Source organism: Anser cygnoides, chromosome 16 (genome assembly GCF_040182565.1).
Source record: "Anser cygnoides isolate HZ-2024a breed goose chromosome 16, Taihu_goose_T2T_genome, whole genome shotgun sequence".
Taxonomy (NCBI): domain Eukaryota; kingdom Metazoa; phylum Chordata; class Aves; order Anseriformes; family Anatidae; genus Anser; species Anser cygnoides.
Window position 1 is genome coordinate 2317129 of NC_089888.1, and position 18076 is coordinate 2335204.

An 18076-nucleotide genomic window follows, 5' to 3' on the forward strand; every position below is an offset into this window, starting at 1 on the left:
ACCAAACCAAGCAGCGTGACTGCAGGCTGCTTTCAGCTGAACCCTGGGGAAACCAAGGAGGCTGGCAGGCTTGCACAGGAGAAATGCTCCACATAATGAACAGAGTTCTGTAAGAGATGCCAGGTGCTGTCCTCACAGTGCTTAAATGTAGTCAGGTCCCTGGCACGTGCAAGACTTCTCACTTTCTAACTCCTGCCACTATGCTACATGGGGATATGCAGCCTAGCTGAGAAAGACAGACCCATCTCTCAATATCTGTGTGCTCCATGACTTTGTCCAATCTTTTTGGTTACTGCTTACACACGCTCCTGGGTAGGGACCTCCAGGGCAGGAATTCCATGAACAGATCCTGAAGGAAATAGGCATGAACATACACCTACCGTCCCTAATCTTGTAGTTATGGATGCCAGGGCAGTAAGAGGGATGTGCTTTGCACAGATGGTGGACAGGCTCTCACGCTTTGCCTAAACAGCATCCTACAGCTGTCCTCAGAGCCAGAATACTGGGTTGGCTAAAAAACACTGCCCTAAGAAAATACGTCATTTTTATATTTCAGTTCTGAAAATCAACTGTTTTTACAAATGAAACCTTTCCATTTAGATAGTTCATTTACTTTGTTTTATTTCCTGCTTTGGCCAGCAAGCTGGAAGAATCAGTTATTCTCACGCTCGCAGGAGTTATCGGGTTCCCCATAGGTGGGAGTTAACGGAATGGAAGTCAGAGCTCGCGCTCCTCATGCAAGGGTCTCTCCAGGAACTTTGGTTTCTCCAATTCCCATATCAGAACCGACAAGAGCTGAAGAATTTGCTGATGTTTCTTAGATGGTAACCTTTTGGCTCAGGACTTGCATAGGTTTTCAAGTGATAAAGAGAATAAATCCTTAAAAATCCCTGAGAGACGTGCTGGGGAAGTTTGGCCAGAATATTTGAAGCACGTGGTTTAGAGGACAGAGCAGCTCAGGTTCCATATGCAGGAACTCTGAGATTGCTGCTATCTGCCGTGGGATTTACAGAAATAAAGTTCCTTAACCGAGTTAAAGCTTTTAAAAGAGCCTTTTCCTGAAATCCTTCGGCCTGGCAGAGGAAGGGCAGCAGAGCCTGGTGCAGTTTCTGTTTTGCATCCCCTTTCGGGCAGGATGGCTGTAGAATATCCAAGTTTGACAGTTTATAAACCACCCTGATAAGGAAACCTTTGTACCCTGCGTTGGAGGGAGAGATGCAGAGAGGTGGGCTGAGAGAAGAGGAGCCTGCCCTGAATGTCCCGTGGAGCTTTTAAACATCCTGAGTAAAGTTCAGACCTTCCCCTGGCTCTCCTCTCTTCTTTCCACTCCCTGGTGCAGGAGATTTGATAAATTACAGAGCACCACTGAAATTAAAAACAGGAGCCCTGTTTGTCTGTGGAGGAGCAGCAGTCATTCCATGCTCCTGCCTTTGGGCCCCTGGTGCACCACCAGAGGTAATAAGCATTTACCCTAAATGCTGCCCCACTGAGACCTTGCTTGTTGGCTGTCCGCAACGTTGCGTGCACCGATTTTCTTGGGCAAAAAGCCTTAAATCTGTGAGGTTTTCTCATCCAGTCCTCTCCCTTCCCATGTAGCTGCTGGTCTCAGAATCTCCTTTGTGTATTTTTAAGCCGTTACTATGTCACTGTAGTAAAAAAATGTAGAGCAGCAGGGAGCGGGAAGGAAAAAAATTCTCTCGTATGCCATCCGCGGAGTGCCGGCAGCTTTGCAGCAGCTGTTTTGCTCGAGTTGGCCGACGCCGGCCGCATCGCTTAGCCCAGCATTAGCTCACAGCAGGTGCTGGGCCCTGGAAGAGAACAAACACATCGCAAGCCCGTGGTGAGAGGCAGCGTCTGCCTGCCTCCCAGTCTTCGCTCCTTTAGGTCATCTCCGGGTGGGGATGGATGACGACGCCCCCGTGTTACTGCCCTCTTGTGTGCTCCCCCAGGAGGCCGGCACCCTGCTGCGCTGACCCAACTGGGCCATTGCCGTGTTTTCACGCTGATGCCCTCACAGCCCGGTAGTTGCTGCTGTTTGTCCCCCCAGCTCATAGAAACCTCGAGCCCTGAGACCAAAGCAGCACTTATTAACTTCCCCAGCAGGTTTTTTTGTCCTCCTGCCTGTATCGTGGGCACCTGAGGGAACAGGAGCTCTGAAGAGGCCACGTCATGGTTTGTGCTTCTGCCCGTGCCCTTGTTCTGTCCATGTCCTCGCTCACATCGTGCTTCTCTTTCCGGCTCAAGTTACCTGTTTTCACACTTGTCTGTCTCTGTAAGTGCTTTGAAAACTATTTAGGAAGAATTATGTGGGAACAAAAAGCACTTCTGGTGAGCTCTGCGGCTCTCCTTTAGGTGCTGCTTCCAGGGGGGCTGACAGGGACAATGCGCAGGCTGCCTCGGATCCTCCGGTGGCTCCTGAGGGAACAAGGCCCCGTGAGCAGGAGGGGACGTCGGAGCCTGATGGATCTTGAAATAAAGGTTTCTCTCTCACCTATGGGATGGCTATTCCAAATCACCCTGTCAGCAAGGGAGAACGTACAGCTGAACATTAAATTAACTTTTTCTCCCCCTTTAAATACGCTACATGATGATTTCTGGTAATGGCGCGAGGGAAAAAAGTAGCTGCTATGTCACGACGACTGCAGCATGTCGTTTGTCAAAGGAAAGGAGGAAAGGGAACAGGTTTTGAGTATGAATGCTGGACTGTCGCATCATCTAATACATTCTTCAAAATAGAAAAACGACTCAGTGAACGCGACTTAAGCCTGTGCTTGGCAACCTGGAGGCAGGGTGGGGAGGGAAGAGGGAGGGACGGTCAGAACACAGGGCCTAAAGGAAACTCGGTGGGAAATGCTCTCTTAGAGGATATGGGCCAGCTTGCGTGGGGCTTGTGTTGTATCCCAAGCCTCCCAGAAGAATTTTCAGGAATAAAACCTGTACGATTGAGTCCGCCTGTTTGTTCTGAGCCAAATTCGCCAGCTGTCCTGGAGGGGAGTGCCACATCAGTTTGCTATCTGTTGGTAAGCTCCAGGAAACATACTTCTGATATTTTTAATTTAGCTCATTTTGCAATGGGTTGTGCTTGAGACATACATCAATAATGATCTTTCCAGCTTCCGTCTGCCAAAGCGTTTATTCCCAGCAGATCCAGTTAGCGGTAGAACTTAGCTTTCAATTCTCTGCAACTTAAACGGGTAATTGGGCATTTTGCTATTGATTGCAGCTGGGATCCGTAGCCAGGTCATGCAAATCATGGCCAGGATTTTGCACACTTCTTCGCTTGGGTGAACTGCACAGGAGTCAAGGAACAGACAGCTGTCCACAAGCCATCTGAAGTCTTTCTGGGATCCAGATGTGCTGTCTTGACTATGTATTTCCCTGAAAGTAGCTCTTTGGAATATGTACAGTATGAGGGACTTCATAAATTATCTCAGTTTTGAGTGTATTCCAGGACATATCCTTCTGTTACAATAGGGAATCCTGAGACAGGAAACAGAGATTGCTTCTTCCATACGCTTTTTAACCTTTAATCAGGCAATGAACAATTTAAGTATCAGACCATGAGATAAGAGACCTGCGCGGTGCATGCTGTTTGAACTCCCAGAGTTTCTCTTGTTTGGCTTGGATCACCCATTCTGTCCCCTTTTAACTGTCCTCAACAGCAGAGGCACCAAAATGGACTCGATGAATGTTTTTCAATAGCACCAAAATTCAGCCAGTCGACAAGCTGCGATTTAAAATCTCCCTGCATTTCAGTCCGGGTCCAAACTCTCTGCATTAAAGGGTCCGTGTTAAAGGGTCAGCCGAGGATCCCACACTGCTGTGGTGCAGGGGGTGCTCCTCAGCCCATCGGCGTGCCCCTGCCCCAAGGGTCTGCTTGCTGGCAGCCCTCTCGTGTCCTCCGTGAGTCGAGCAGTCGATGCCAGCCACGTGGCAGGGGACAGATGCCTGCATCCAGGGGCACGATGTCCCAGCTGGCACCTGTTTATCAGCCTATCCAGCATCCTCAGAAGTGGGGCCAAGGATCAGATAGCAGAGAACAAGCCGCCTCCTTTCTCCCCTGGCTGAAGATGAAAGTGTGCTGATAGAGGGCAGGGAAGGAAGCGTGCGCCGCTGGTGCCTGTGTTGTCTTTGTCCTGTGGGTAAATAGACAAAAGTCCTCTCCTGCACCGCTCTCGAGCAGTCCTCGGGTGTTCGATCATCAAATAAACCTTGGGGTTGCTTTTCAGGGGCTGGATTTCCACTCAGCATATCTGGCTGTCAAAGCACGAGAGCGTGTTCCAAGGGCTTGACATCATTTTTGCATCCTTATGAGCGAAATCGGGTTTTTTAGCCTCAGTCGTGTGTGTTGAGCCATTGCTTGCAGCTGTGCAGAAACTTGCCAGCATCTTTCTGCCTTAACCTCTTCGGACTGCTTGTCCACGCTGCTGCTACGTGCAGCTTGGAAGTGGCATTCAGGTCCATGGTAGCAAGATAGGTAATCAAAAGAGGATAGTGAGATTTTTCTCAAATCCTTATTGCTTTGGCTTCCAAAAATGTGGTTTTTGTTTCTTTTTCTCCCCTTCATTCAAGTACCATCTGTGCTTTTTGCACCTTTAATGTAATTCCTCACCTGAGGACAAGCTGGTGGAGGGCTGGCGCAGCTCAGGGACCTTGTGAAGCTGCCGTAACACATCTGTGCTTCTGAGATCTTTCATCCTTGCATCCCTGGGGCATTCGATTGTATCTTCATCTCTTTTTCCCACGTGTTTTTGCCATTTTTCCCCACCTCTTTGTCTTTTCTCTCTATCCTTTACCTGCACAAATGTTCCTCCCAGGATGGGACCTTTGCCAGAGGCTCTCTGATGTGCTATCAACCCCATTTTCTCCATCAAAGGGGGGGGCAGAAAATTGGGCTTTCTGCTGGGAAACCACTGAGCCGGCTTCCCATGTGCTGTCAGGTGGTGGATCGTTTCTGAGGAATACAGCTATCACAAAAAGGAAAGAGAATGAACTTGTAGAATGAGCTCCATGGGCAGCCTGGCCTGGTTTTGTGTTGAATTTGACCTGATATCGGAAGGTCTGGCTGCTTACAGAGGGAAGAGCAGTTTTTCCTAGAAAAACAAACTTCTGCAGTGCAGTCACAGCTCTCCTCTTTGTCCCCATGTCCATTTAAGAACTTAAAAATAAGTGTAGCCAGTGAGATCCTTAATCCTAGCCATCGGGCTACGAAATCCACTGGTGGCCGCCCTGAGGTTTGTCGGATCCAATACCGTGGGGAAAAAGACCCCCACGAGTGCAGTTCGACAGCCACGATGAATAGTTAAAACCTCATCCATTAAAGAGCTATTTGTAAGTGATTTATTTAGTTTTCTGAGCGTTGGGCTTGGCAGCGGTCGCAGAGGAGGTTTCTGTAGCGTTCGGCCGTGCGGTCACTGCTGTTGCACCCAGCGTTACAAGGACGGGCTGCTTTCTGCTCGCTGGCACAGGCAGTCATTTGCACGCACAGTCATGGTAACTAAACACACAAGTCAGAGACTGCCTGCCAATGTGATGTTGTCCATAGGTTTTGTATTAAAATCTGGCACAAGGCTCTCCGGATTGAAAGAGGCTGTTTCGGAATAGCTGTGGGACTCAGATCTGTATCATTTATTTACTTTTCGTATGTACATATTTGTATACAAAGTGATTAAAACAATGCCTTACCATTTAATAACTCTTATAACCTATGAAGTAGCGTTTCAGACTGCTTTTGTACAGTTAAAACTTGGTTCTGCGTGCCCCTGCTCACACGTTGGCACAACCATGCATCCCCCAAAACCTTCTGTAATTGTACAAAAATGGCAGCAATGATTTAATTTGTCCCTTCTCTCTGCTTTCTGCTCTCTCCCTTCCCCTCATTCTTTTCCTGGCCAAAATTGTAACTTTTGGGTGAAAGCCACCGTGACAAAAGGTAAGGAAATGTTTTTGAATGTTCCTTACTGGAATGCACCTCTGGGCAAGAAGTGTTCTCATTGACTTAACTGTTGTGAGCATCCTGACTGCAGGCTGATAACCCCTTTAAATCTTAAATCCTATGAAACCCATGGATTATGAATTTTTTCAGTGGCCATCCAGTAATACAAATGCCACAAGTCTCTCTCACGCTGAATTCACCAGCTGTGTTTTTTCTGTCTTGATCTGAACAGGCTGCTGAACAATAACCTGATAAAACACATTGTGAGAAGATCCTTTGAAGATCTGGAGAACCTGAAATACCTGTGAGTTGCTGTCTCGGTAGTTTCTTAACCCCTTGGAAATTTAACAGCCCACTTCCAACATTTTCCAGTGCAGGATGCACTTTCTGTGCTCAGAATTTCTGGATGCTGATGTTGCAGGTGTAAAACATTGCCCCTGAATCCAGTCAGAAAGCTCTGCTTTGGATTCCTGTGTTATTTAAAATACAACTGCTGAGCGGTTATCCTAATGCTTTTTTTCTTTCTCTCCTCTTGAAAGCTACCTTTATAAAAACGAAATTCAGAGTATCCAGCAGCATGCCTTCAATGGACTCCGCTCTCTGGAGCAGCTGTAAGTACAGACGAGTGCTGTTTGTCGCTTGAGTGTGTCGTGCAGAAGAGCTGAGCTGTTGGCTTGTCTAATCCCAATGCTGTGTTTCTGTGCACCAGCCACTTAGGAAGGAGTAGGATGAGGTTCTACTGTTTTGAGGTCCAGCTTTGCAACGCTGCACTGGCTTCACTTGAAAACAGCTGGTCCCAGTATTGATTTGAGGTAGTTAATACCAAGGACTCTTCCTACTGACATCCCGTACGTTTTCTCCTGACCCTAAACCTCTGGAGCATAAGAAGAGCCCAGCTGTGCTTTTAATTCCCTGTATGTCCGAGGATCTTAAATGGGAGGAAAATGGGGATGTGTAGGATGGCTTGAAACAGAAGGCAGCTGGCCTGCTGTGTTTATGTCTGCTGTGACTTCTGGAGCAGAGCGTAGGGTCTGGCTGTTCTCTTGAACTGATGGTGCTAGTTCAGTTTCTCTCTTATCCAAACCTTTGCTGAAAGCAAATGGATGGAGTGCGAACTGAGAGCTGGGATGGGGTATTTATGGAAGCCACCAGGGTGGTGGTGCTCGCATGCGTTAAATCATCTGGAAATTCCAATGGGGAGAAGAAAAGATGGATGCAAACCAAGCAGTGACCTTCCCTCCAAGCTGCGAGGCTCTCTGGGATGAAAGGAGCCTCATGAGTCTTACTGGCAGCTGGAGCCTCTCACAGTGACATTCCTGCATCCTTAATTGCTCCCCTTCTGTGTATTGCAAATCCACGCTGTTTATTCTGTCGAAGAAGTTTTGTTTTTTGACCGTTCGGGCTCCATGCTAGAGGTGAGATGGGAAGACTGAGGTCTGACTCCTCCAACGGGGCTTGCTGAACTGGGGTTGGATTTTTCATGTCAGGTGTCATGATATATTATGTGCATGTGGGTAAATTTGTGTGCGCTGGAAAGAATGCAAGCATAGGTATTTGAAGTACAGCAATTATTTACATCATCGGAGAACAGGGAGCAAAGGTGAAACCACTAATTCATGGATTGTCCCAAACTACAGAGTTTATGGGGCTGGAATGTAGCTAACAATTTTGCTGTAAAAAGAATAGGATCCAGCTTGTTCTCTAGGCTGACAGCAGAAGTGGATGGGGTGTAGCTGCAAGCTATAGGTACTATAGGTATTATAGCTATAGGGCATTACAGGCAAGCTTAACAATAGGTGTGCTGCCATCCTTGTGTATGGTATGTTTTTTCCATCAGCCAGCTCAGCAGTGATTCCTGGGAGAAAACAGGAAGCAGTGACTGGCTCAGCTGTGCTCAGGGAGATGATGCTGGCCTCGGTCATATTTTAACAATGAGCGTTCCAGACTTGATGTCACAAATAAAAGAAAAAAAAAAAAACAACAAAGCCACAAAAACAACAAACAACCCTTGGAAGGGCCCATCTGTTTTCAATCTCGAAGGCAGGCACGGTTCCAAAAGAATTAGCTTTGCTCAAATCCTACCCCGTTTTCCTGTACCCCACAAGCCAGCTTTTCAAGGAAAGTATTGCCCGATTGATGGACAATATCAGATGCTTTCCTCAAAGGCCAAAGCAATGACAGCAGACATCTGAGACTTATTACAGCACATGCGTTTCCCTCTCCCCACTCTTGCCCTCCACTGCAGGATCTGAGTCACCGTGCCTGTTTTGTGCTCTGATAGCGATCCATTTATTGTGAATCCTTCCATTACAAATCAAACAGCCATGCGGAGGCTTAGGCAATTATTTCTCATCCCAGTCAGCTACAATAGCAGTGAGTATTTGTAGACCCACGATTAATCAGCGTCTGTTGGGAAATGTATGCTTGTGTAAAAATTGGGGAAGGATTTGGGCAACTTGGAAACTGCCCTGAGATGCATTTAAAGGTCAGGAACACGTCGGTTATGTCAGTGCACGTCACAGCTAAGGGGAGCAGGGGATGTCAGGTACCTTGGCGTGGTGCTGCAGAGCCCAGCTTTCCTTGGCTGACAGCAAGGGGTAACTTGGGGCAGTGCGGGAGGTCTCTGCGGATGGAACAGCAGGTTGGTCGCATGAGCAATAGCAGGGCTGTTCGCATTAACGAACCGTTTAGATGATAGTGTTCCAGCCGACTGCATTATCTCTGTCTTTGGAGGCTGTTTTCCTTCCACAGAAGCAGAATAGCCTGATGACAGCAGTACCTAAATGTTTCTGCTCTTGCTTGGTAGATGTATTTCTGGGAGCCCCTGTTAGCATCACAAACAAGCGCAGGCTGGAAGAAGCCTCTGGATGTCTCTAGCCCAGCCTCCGGCTCCAAGCAGGGCCGACTTCAAAGTTTTGTCAGAATGCTCAGGGCCTTTTTCTAGAAATTAATTCTTGGCAAACTCGTGATCCCTCTCAGACATGTTTAAATTTCTAGGCTGGAGACAAGTGCCTTACAGTGTGGCTATTTCGTCTCAACAATCTGAGGCAGTGTAGGGGGATGTCGAGGCACTGGGAGCAAGGCAGGCAAAGTTCTTGGATGGTGGTTGGATGGGGAACAGCTGCTGCAGGCTCTTCATGAGTTTCATTCTTTCACAGTTTAAAGGAAGAGCAAAGCTGATCTCCCCAGTGTGTGTTACAGTTTATAAAGAGAGAGTAAACAATTGAGAGCACAGGGAGAAGCCAGTGTTGGCTACAATTTTTGCATGTGAAAATTGGAGATACTAAAGAGAATACTGGCTTCTAAACATCTGTCCTGAGATACGTGGTGAGTGATTAAGGGCAGTTGGTAGATCAGTCTGGGAAGATCTTATAGCTTTTAAATTCTGATCCACAACCCTGTCCTTTGTGCTTTTCTGTGTGACAGCTACCTGCACTTCAACAACCTGGAAACCCTGGAGCCAGAGACTTTTAGTGACCTGCCTAAACTTGAAAGGCTGTAAGTAAAGATGTGACTTTCATTGTAAGTGGGGGAGAAGACAGGTAAAAATAAACCCTTCATTTTGTTTAACAGTGATGTTTCTGTAGTGTGAAGCAAAGTGTGTTGATCTCCAAAATGGAGAGAAATACGGAGAGAAGCATCCTTAAAGAAGCAGATTTTATGTACTTGGGAAGTGGAATGGTTACTGAAATGATGTGGGAATTTCTCGTCTTGTCTAATGTTCACATTTCCATCTAAGTAGGTATAAATCTATAGAAAGTTTTATTCTACTTGTCAGGTCAACTTAACTCACAGTTGGGCAGTGTATACAAAAAAAGGAGATGGAAAAGGAACAAAGTCATAAGAATGTCTGACAAGAAAAACGTGCATCCTTCTTGAAAGCAGTTAGGAAACTGAGTCCTGTGTCTCCTGCTCCCCGGTATTGCTTGTAGTAAAAATGTAGCCACCAGAGGAAAGGCTCACATGGTGGTTCCCGCTCCATGGTGAAACCAACAGACCCTTCTGTGCTGCATGCAAACATGCATTACACCCGTACTTACTAGGGAAACAAAACCGAGGGATCCAAACAACACCCTTAGAAAAATTCCGACCTGGATCAGTACGCTGTGGCTGATCTCAGTCTCTGTCTTTGGTCCAACAAAAATTCTGCGTTAAGTTTCAGAGGAAGGTTTGTCAGCATCCAGGCTGTGCAACCAGGCTGAACCCCCCGTACATGTACATATGCAGACGATTGCACTCAAGTCACACTGCTTTTGTATTTCTTTCCTGTTCCACCGTCTACTAAAATGACTTATCTGTAGTCAATGGTCTTTTGAGAGTATTAGGTGTAACTGACATAACTAAATTTCCTCCATTAAGGGAATGGAGAGTTAATTATTCCATCCTGGTTCCCCTGCTGTATTTCAGTGCAGTTTTTTTCTAAGAACTGTTGAGTCTTATCTGCATGCTAGGACTCTGGAAGTGAGAAGTTGCCTCGGCTTCATTCAGAGTAAACCCAGGTTCGGCTGCTGTTGTCTGAGTTGGATTTACTCATGGATTTGGGTTTATAACGACACTGAGTTGTCTACTGGAGCCTTACTTCAATAGCTGCCCCTGTAAACTCCCATATCTTCTGCAGGGGGAAAAGGTCTCTCGTAAACTGGAGCTGACCATGGCACAGAAAACACAGGGTGGGTCCAGCCTGCAGGGATTTTGTGCCCTTTCTCCTCCCTTTGCACAGCATAAAGCAGATTAACTTTAAGGTTCCAGTTTAAATCTGTTACATCACATCTTGAGTCACCGTTTCCAGTACACACCCGCTCTCAGCTTTGGTGTGTTGCATTGCACTCGCACATGAATAAAATCCCTATAGCTCATGGAAACAAACACAGTAGATTTAAAAATCTGAGCTCCATTTTGGTGAGCAACCTTTGTACTTCAGCTAAGTTTTGACCTGGGTTGTTATCATCTGTGTAGTGCAAATACTGAATAATGTTTTGGCATGGGTTCTTCCATTGCAGATTCTTGCACAACAACAAAATTTCCAGGATTCATCCAGGGACATTCTCTCAACTGGAATCCCTCAAACGACTGTAAGTAAAAAACATTGCCTGCAAAGAGCAATTGTTTATCTTCGATCAGACGGCCAGGATCTGAGGAAAAATGTGCCTGGTTGGCAAAGCCTTTAGTTGTTGCACTTCTAAGGCCACTGTGAAGTTTATAAAACAGTTTTGGTTGGACACAAGAGCTGATTTAACCAGTTAGGAGTTACTTCACGCTGGTGTCTAATTAAAGTCTAACTAGAAGCTTACAGATCAATAACGCCGCAGAAATGAACGTTCGTGGAAAGTCATCCCAACCCTCTGCTGTCCTACATGCTTTAAACTATAAAAAATTCTGCAAAAATGTGGGAAGTCCAGGCCATGGATAGGACCTCAATCATGTCTTAGATCAGTATCTAACAGAGAAGGAAAAATCATAGCTGTAAAAGAAAAGAAAAAGGCCGTTTTACTCAGAAGGGTGCCACAGTGCATGATTCTCACCCCATGAAGGAATGTCCTGCTGTGTTATTCCCATGTAACCTGTCTCTTATTCTTTTTGCTTGCTTAAATCTCCTAGTATTTGGCTTTGTTTGTGTTTTATGATCTTTGGAAATGGTGCATTTCCAACAAGGGGGAGGAGGGAAGCAAAAACCAAAGAATATGGGGGTTCTGCCATGATTTTATACCCCAAGAAAATCATGTGCTTCTCACCACAGCCCTCTGTGATTTCTGCAAGCAGGTAAAATGCTTCGTATTTCATTAACAGGGAACAACTTTTGCCTGCGTGTGTCAGCGAAAAAGGCGTGGTGTCTATAAAGGGCTGTATCATGGCCTTGTGCGAAATCTCACCTTCTCAAATATTTGTCCATTAAGACATTAGGCCTTTCTCCTGTGTCTTTTTAGATGGCTAAGACCCCTATACTGTAAAACTGTCAGAGGGGAAGGAGGCATAAGCTAATCTCCCCATAACCTCCTTTATCCGTGCGCATGGCACTGTATGGCGTAATGAGGTCAGTGGAAGGAGAGGCACGGGTGCACCAGGAGGTCACCATTGCTCCCATTTGACATGGTTCAGGCATGTGTTGCAGTAATAAAAGTCCTTACAGTTGCGCAGAAGTGCTGCAACCTCTAACAACTGGTCACAGAAAAAGGTTGGTCCCAAGCACGCTAAAATCAAGGGGTTCTTTCAGCTGATTTCAGTACTCTGGCTAATGCCGAGGGAATTCCCGTGTGCTCATTTGAAAGCATCACACCTTGCACTCCATATCATGTGTTTTGCTTTGTGCTCTTGCAAATAAACTGTGGAATTAGATTTTAGCTACCGTAGGGCAGCTGTCCTGGCTAACTAGGGCAGTTAGGTGCATCGCGTTACGGTTGCAGGCCAGAAGGAATATCTGCATGTCATGCAGTGATATTTGAACCAAGAGCACAGAAAGCTCTAGCAGAGGCAGCACTACCTGCCGTTCCTACACATTTAATAAAGGTTGAAATCTCCATGCTCTGAGAAATTTCAATATTTCATTGCAGCTCGTTTAATAGAATAATTGTCACTTAAAACTGGAATGACTGATAGACAGCAGTGTTTCAACAAAATCATTCTGACTTGGTTAAGAATTTAAAAGCTACGGGAATTAAGTATCTCTGATTTTCATTTGGGATATAATCAAATGCAAGGAAGAACAGCCGAGTGGTCCTTCAGTCCAGGGCTATTCCACTCTCATGCATCAGAGAGAGGCAGCAGGCAGGGACACGGGCGGGAGGCTGGGGACTGAAATGTCTTCCCCTTGCTCTTGCAGGCGGCTGGATTCCAACTCCTTGCTCTGTGACTGCGACTTGCTGTGGCTGGCCGAGCTGCTGAAGAAATACGCCGAGCAGGGCAGCATTCAGACAGCTGCCACCTGCGAGGCTCCTCGGGAGCTGCATGGCCGCTCCATCGTCACCTTGACGGCTCAGGAGTTCAACTGCGGTGAGCCCTGCAGCCACGGGGCTGGGCTCTGGGCTAGGAAATGCTTCTTCCGTCTCTTTCCCTTCCTCTCTTCCATCCTGGGATCCTGCTTTCTCTCTCCTGTCACTGCCAAACCAGAAACGTCTCGCTGGGGTCAGGCTAGTTATCAGTATAACGCGGGGAAAGTCAACAGTCGCGTGTCTGTTGAAAGCTGCTCTGTTTTGTCTGGCAGTTGTTGTCTTGGTTTTTAGAGAGTGTAGGGCCAGCACAGGATCTGCTGGAGTCAGAGGCTAAACCAGAAATTGGGAAAACTTGTCTTGCGTTAGGCTGAATGGAGTGGGAACGCTGCAAGAGTCTCAGTGGCTCCAAACAGCTGAAAACCCAAGTAAACACATGGTGGATGAATAGCCGGATGCTTTGCCTGTGGCAGTGTGTTGCATTTGTTAATCTGTTATTCTTTAAATTTAGATAATTTCTCCATGAACTAATCCATTTTGAAATGAAAGGCTTTGTTCTGAAAAATGACAATATTAAACATTTCATATAAAGAGGACGACAGAACGCGGACTTTGGTCTGCAAGCACCAGCAGAGCTTTAGCTGTGGTTCCCTGGTACTTCCCTGCAGAAGGTTTGGTTTGAGGTGTTCCCCCTCGCCAGACACCAGCAGCCCCCCAGTAGGTGCCAGTCCAGCTGTTTTCGTGGTCCTGCTGGGAGCCAGATGGGTGACATCAGCTGGGGCTTGAAGAAATTGAATTCTCCTGAATTCCACTTTTCTCCTACAATTTTATATAATTTTTTTCACTTTGACCATGTTGCAGCTTCGTTTAGGGCGCAGCTGTGCAAAGGGTTGGATTGACACAAAAGGGGCTCGTAACCTCGAAGGGGTGGAAGGAACAAAAAGGGCCCAAAGGCAGCAGCTGGAACACGGGCTGGGACCCGTTGCAATGCTGTGCTGCACCACGAGCTGTCCCTGCCGTGCACCCGGTGCCGTGGTACAGCCACGGATGGAAATTTGTCCCGGTTCAGGCATGGGCACACAGTGGGATGTCTGTCAAATTAGCCAGGGCACCTGGTGGGAAGATTTTGCTGGCATTAGGCTTTTACGCTGGTGTTGTGCCAGCTGGGGAAGACAAACGATGCATAATTCAGCATAAAGCCCTCATGATGCAGACAGCTGATATCTGAGTCAGTGTGGAGCCTGCTGGCATGGAGTTAACCCACCGCTCCTCAGCAGATGTGAGCCAGCAGCGCAGATTTGCACCGGGTCAGCATTTTGTATCGTGGCTCGTGGTGGTTTTGGTCTCACCCTGGAATCCTGGAGGTTGGCTACCAGCTCGTGGGCTTGCAGGCTAAGGAATAAGAGCGCCGGCCTTACACTGGAAAAGTTAGCAGGTTCTCACTTAATTTTTTTGAATAATCCGTCTGGTTTTACTGGTGAGTGTAGAGATTGTTAGATGAGAAGGTATTCTGCTGAAACACGATGAAGCGCGTCAGACCACGGGCACAAATTCCTTCCTATTTTAGCACATCCTTTCAGCCCGTTTGGCTCGCTGAGTGCTTGAGTGCATCTCAAAATGAAGCACGTAGTGAAAGGCTCAGCTGAATAGGGCTGGGCTGATGAATTAGGGACATAATGAATGAAACCCTGTCAAAAGAGAAGCGGTGTGATTTGCAGAGAGCTGGTGCTCTTCGGATGGAGCAGGCGGTTGCTGAGAGCAGCAGGGTGCCAAGGGCAGAAAAACGACCCACGTGAGGGTGCTGCTGACTTACAGGTTTATTTGGGGAGAGCCAGGGACCAGCTTTTGGGGCAGCTGTAGTGATCCAGCATGCAGGCAGGTCTCTTTTACTCCCAGTGCTGCCTTGGGCTGTGCAGGGAGCTGATCTTTCCTAGCAGCTGTTGATAATAAGAATGGCCACTGCGGTCCTCCAGGGCTTGAATAAATGATGCTCTTCTTTTCCCTGGCATCGTTAGTTTTGCTGCTCTTGATGAAAAGTCTTGGACTGGTTCTGTGTTAGATGCCCGTGTGCCTGGGGCTCTGCTGGTGCCTCGTGCCCAGGGGCTGCAGGATGGGCGTTTTCCCCCATCTGTTTGGACTGGTTTCGTGCTACTCTCAACTGTGTTGTGTTAAAATGGTCTCTTGCAGAGAGGCCTCGCATAACCTCGGAGCCCCACGATGTCGACGTCCTCCTGGGAAACACGGTTTATTTCACGTGCAGGGCAGAAGGCAACCCAAAGCCTGCGATCATTTGGCTCCACAACAAGTAAGTCGCACACAATGAGCCCCGGGATAGCAAAGGTTTCTACCAAGCACTGAGTTCTTCAGCCTGCAATTACAAAAGCTGTTTCATGCAATGTTAAAAACTAGAAATGAATATTCCATGGGTTGTATTTACCTTCCTTTTAACAGCGTTCTCTGATGACCGTGTAATGCAAGTTATCATCTGTATTTAAAACGTTTCATGTGGATTGTAGTGGATTCCAAGAGTTTATAACTTTCCCATAAACACACTCTGCAGACTGAAATTAAAATAAAAAGGAGAAAGGTATTTTGTGTTGCTCTAAGCCATGATGCTTGCTTTTCTCATTGAAGGCCTAGTGTGCTGGGAGAAGCTTTTCTGTCAGAGGGAAAATTACCGTGCTCCTCCGAAAGACAGACTTTGCAAAGCAGTGTGCAGATTAATGCTATATGCAGCAACGCTGAAAAAATATATGGCTTTGCTAGATGCCAAAGCATTTCTGGGAAATGCTACACAATAAAATATTCTGTGCTCAAGCAGTTACCCACTGAGGAAGTGAAGTTACTTAGCTGCTTTACGAGCTTCTTGTCTGTGGGAGTCTGAATAGGGCCTGGTTATTAATAAAAATGATCAATGTATGCTTCTTCAGCTAACTCCCCACCAGGCAAAGTTTCAGCACAGAGCAAAAGTTTATGGCTGAGTGAAGTCCCCTGGAAGGAAGGTCTTGTTAGGGAAATGCTGGCAGGCTCCCAAAGATAGCATTGTAAGAGGGGTAATGATAATAAATGTTCCTCAAACAAGATATGACTGCAGTGAGGAGACATCGGGGGAATTAAATAAATGTCCAGCAAGCATATTAGTTTGCATAGTGGATTCAGCTTTTGTCCTGGGGGGGAGAGAGGTCCCCTCTCCCTTTTCAATCATCCGCAGCCATCCAAGATTCCTTCACTCTGGGACAAATGGGATGCCGTGGTGGGACCTTCTGCCACGGGCTGGGCTCCAGGAGTCACAGGTCACTGCAGAAAGAGGGAAGATGCTTCATAGCTTTTAGGTCTCGGACTGGAGTCCGAGCCATGGTTGGGTCCCGTTGAGACTTACTTGGAGGTTTTTGCCCCCTCCTGAGGCCCGTGAGCCCACTCGAATAGAAATGGCTGCACACAATAACAATATGCATTCATTAGTGTATTTGCATTTAGCAAATAATGAGAACAAGCTTTGCAGGCCTCGATGGCTGACAATAGCAGCGATGCTATTGCTCAGGAACAGTATGCTCTCCTGATGGGCTGTAAACGTCACACGTAATCCGTGGTGAGGGAGAAAGTACCTCGCCTGAGGAGTGAATCAGAGCTGGAGCTGAAGTTCAGTGCTCTAAATCATAACTCTTGCTATAAACTTCATGAGGCCTCAGAGCAGTGCCAAGGAACACCAATTTACTGCAGTGCGTGCAAAGCCCCCCTGCCCCGCTGGCAGCTCGTGGGAGGACCCCTTGGGCTTCTCCCCTTTCCAACTTTTCCTGTTTATGGCTGTTTTTCAGTAATGAGATCGACATGAAAGATGACAACCGCCTGAACCTGCTGCAGGACGGTACCTTAATGATCCAGAACACCAAGGAGTCGGACAAAGGCGTCTACCAGTGCATGGCCAAGAACATCGCCGGAGAGGTCAAGACACAAGAAGTCGTTCTGCGCTATTTTGGCACCCCATGTAATTGAGCCTTGCTTATTCCTTGCTGGCCCATCTCAGAAGCATGGGGAGGGCTGGAAGGGGAGCTGAGCAGAGTCAGGCCCTCCTTTGTAGGTGCCAAGCTGGTCTTGGTGTGCTCGGGAGGAGAGTAATGGCCCAGCACGGGCTGAGCTGTGGGGTGGCTCCTTCATGGGAGTCAGAAATTGGGGGGTTAGAGAGTGAAGGTGATTTGGGGTTAGGGAGGGAGTTGGGGGGCTGGGAAGAATTCTGCAGCACGGGGGTATCAAGTGGGGAGGGGACACAGGAGTGGGGAAGTGGCAGAGAACAGGGCAGTAGCTTGGCTGCATGAAGGGTTCAAGCAATTTCTGTCTGTGACGGAGCAGGCAGCAGGGCTCCTGGTTTCTGAAGCACTCGTTTCCTTCCAGCCAAGCCCACTTTTGTGATCCAGCCGCAGAACACTGAAGTGCTGGTTGGGGAAAGCGTCACCTTGGAGTGCGGGGTCTCTGGGCACCCCCACCCTCGCATCAGCTGGACACTTGGCACAGGCTCTCCTTTACCGCAGGATCCCCGTTTCGCCATCACCAGCTCTGGAGGACTCTTCATTCAGAACGTCACCTTCTCCGACCAGGGCCAGTACAACTGCAACGCCAGCAACACCGAGGGGTCCATCCAGGCGACAGCAAGAATCATAGTGCAAGGTGAGGAGCCCCAGGCTGATGCTGTTTTGGGGATAAAGTGCTCGGTCCGGGTGTGTGGATTTAATCCCTGTGCATTGTGACTCGTTAATTTTTTCACTCCCATGAGCTGAAAATTAATCTGAGCTTGCTGCCTGAATTCTTGCCTGCTACTCAGCTGTTGCCTTCCCCTCCAGATTCTCCCAGATTTCTCCTCGTCCCCACCGATCAGACGGTAACCGAGGGACAAAGCGTGGATTTCCTCTGCTCAGCTGAGGGTCACCCTCCCCCCGTGATTGCCTGGACAAGGGCAGGTACTGCCTCGCTTGGCTTGGGTTTTCTCTCTCTTCCATAGGATGTGGGTGAGAAGAGCTAAGCTATAAGGTCACCCATGGAAAGCCTTGAGCTTGCTCCTCCTGGGACTTCCTACCGCCTGGAAACTTCAGGCTGGTGGATATCACCGTGTGCCAGCTCTGTCAGTCTCTGATCTGCTCCTCCTGAGGAGCAGGAAGGCACTGGTTCACTGCTGACACACCTCTGAGGTTTCCTTTAGCTCAGGAAAAAACTCTTTGGGCCAACA

General features: G+C 47.7%; 1 protein-coding gene across 3 annotated transcripts in view; it reads left to right on the forward strand.

Moving 5' to 3' along the window:
• LOC106040808 (peroxidasin homolog) overlaps window positions 1-18076 on the forward strand; it is a 45362-nt gene that overhangs the window by 12377 nt on the left and 14909 nt on the right. For all 3 annotated transcript variants that reach the window (XM_066978040.1, XM_066978039.1, XM_048074625.2), the window contains exons 3-11: window positions 6168-6239; window positions 6475-6546; window positions 9362-9433; window positions 10936-11007; window positions 12753-12922; window positions 15046-15163; window positions 16674-16843; window positions 17248-17520; window positions 17694-17810. In XM_066978040.1, the coding sequence (XP_066834141.1) occupies window positions 6168-6239; window positions 6475-6546; window positions 9362-9433; window positions 10936-11007; window positions 12753-12922; window positions 15046-15163; window positions 16674-16843; window positions 17248-17520; window positions 17694-17810 (1136 nt within the window). The remainder of the gene's footprint in view (window positions 1-6167; window positions 6240-6474; window positions 6547-9361; window positions 9434-10935; window positions 11008-12752; window positions 12923-15045; window positions 15164-16673; window positions 16844-17247; window positions 17521-17693; window positions 17811-18076) is intronic.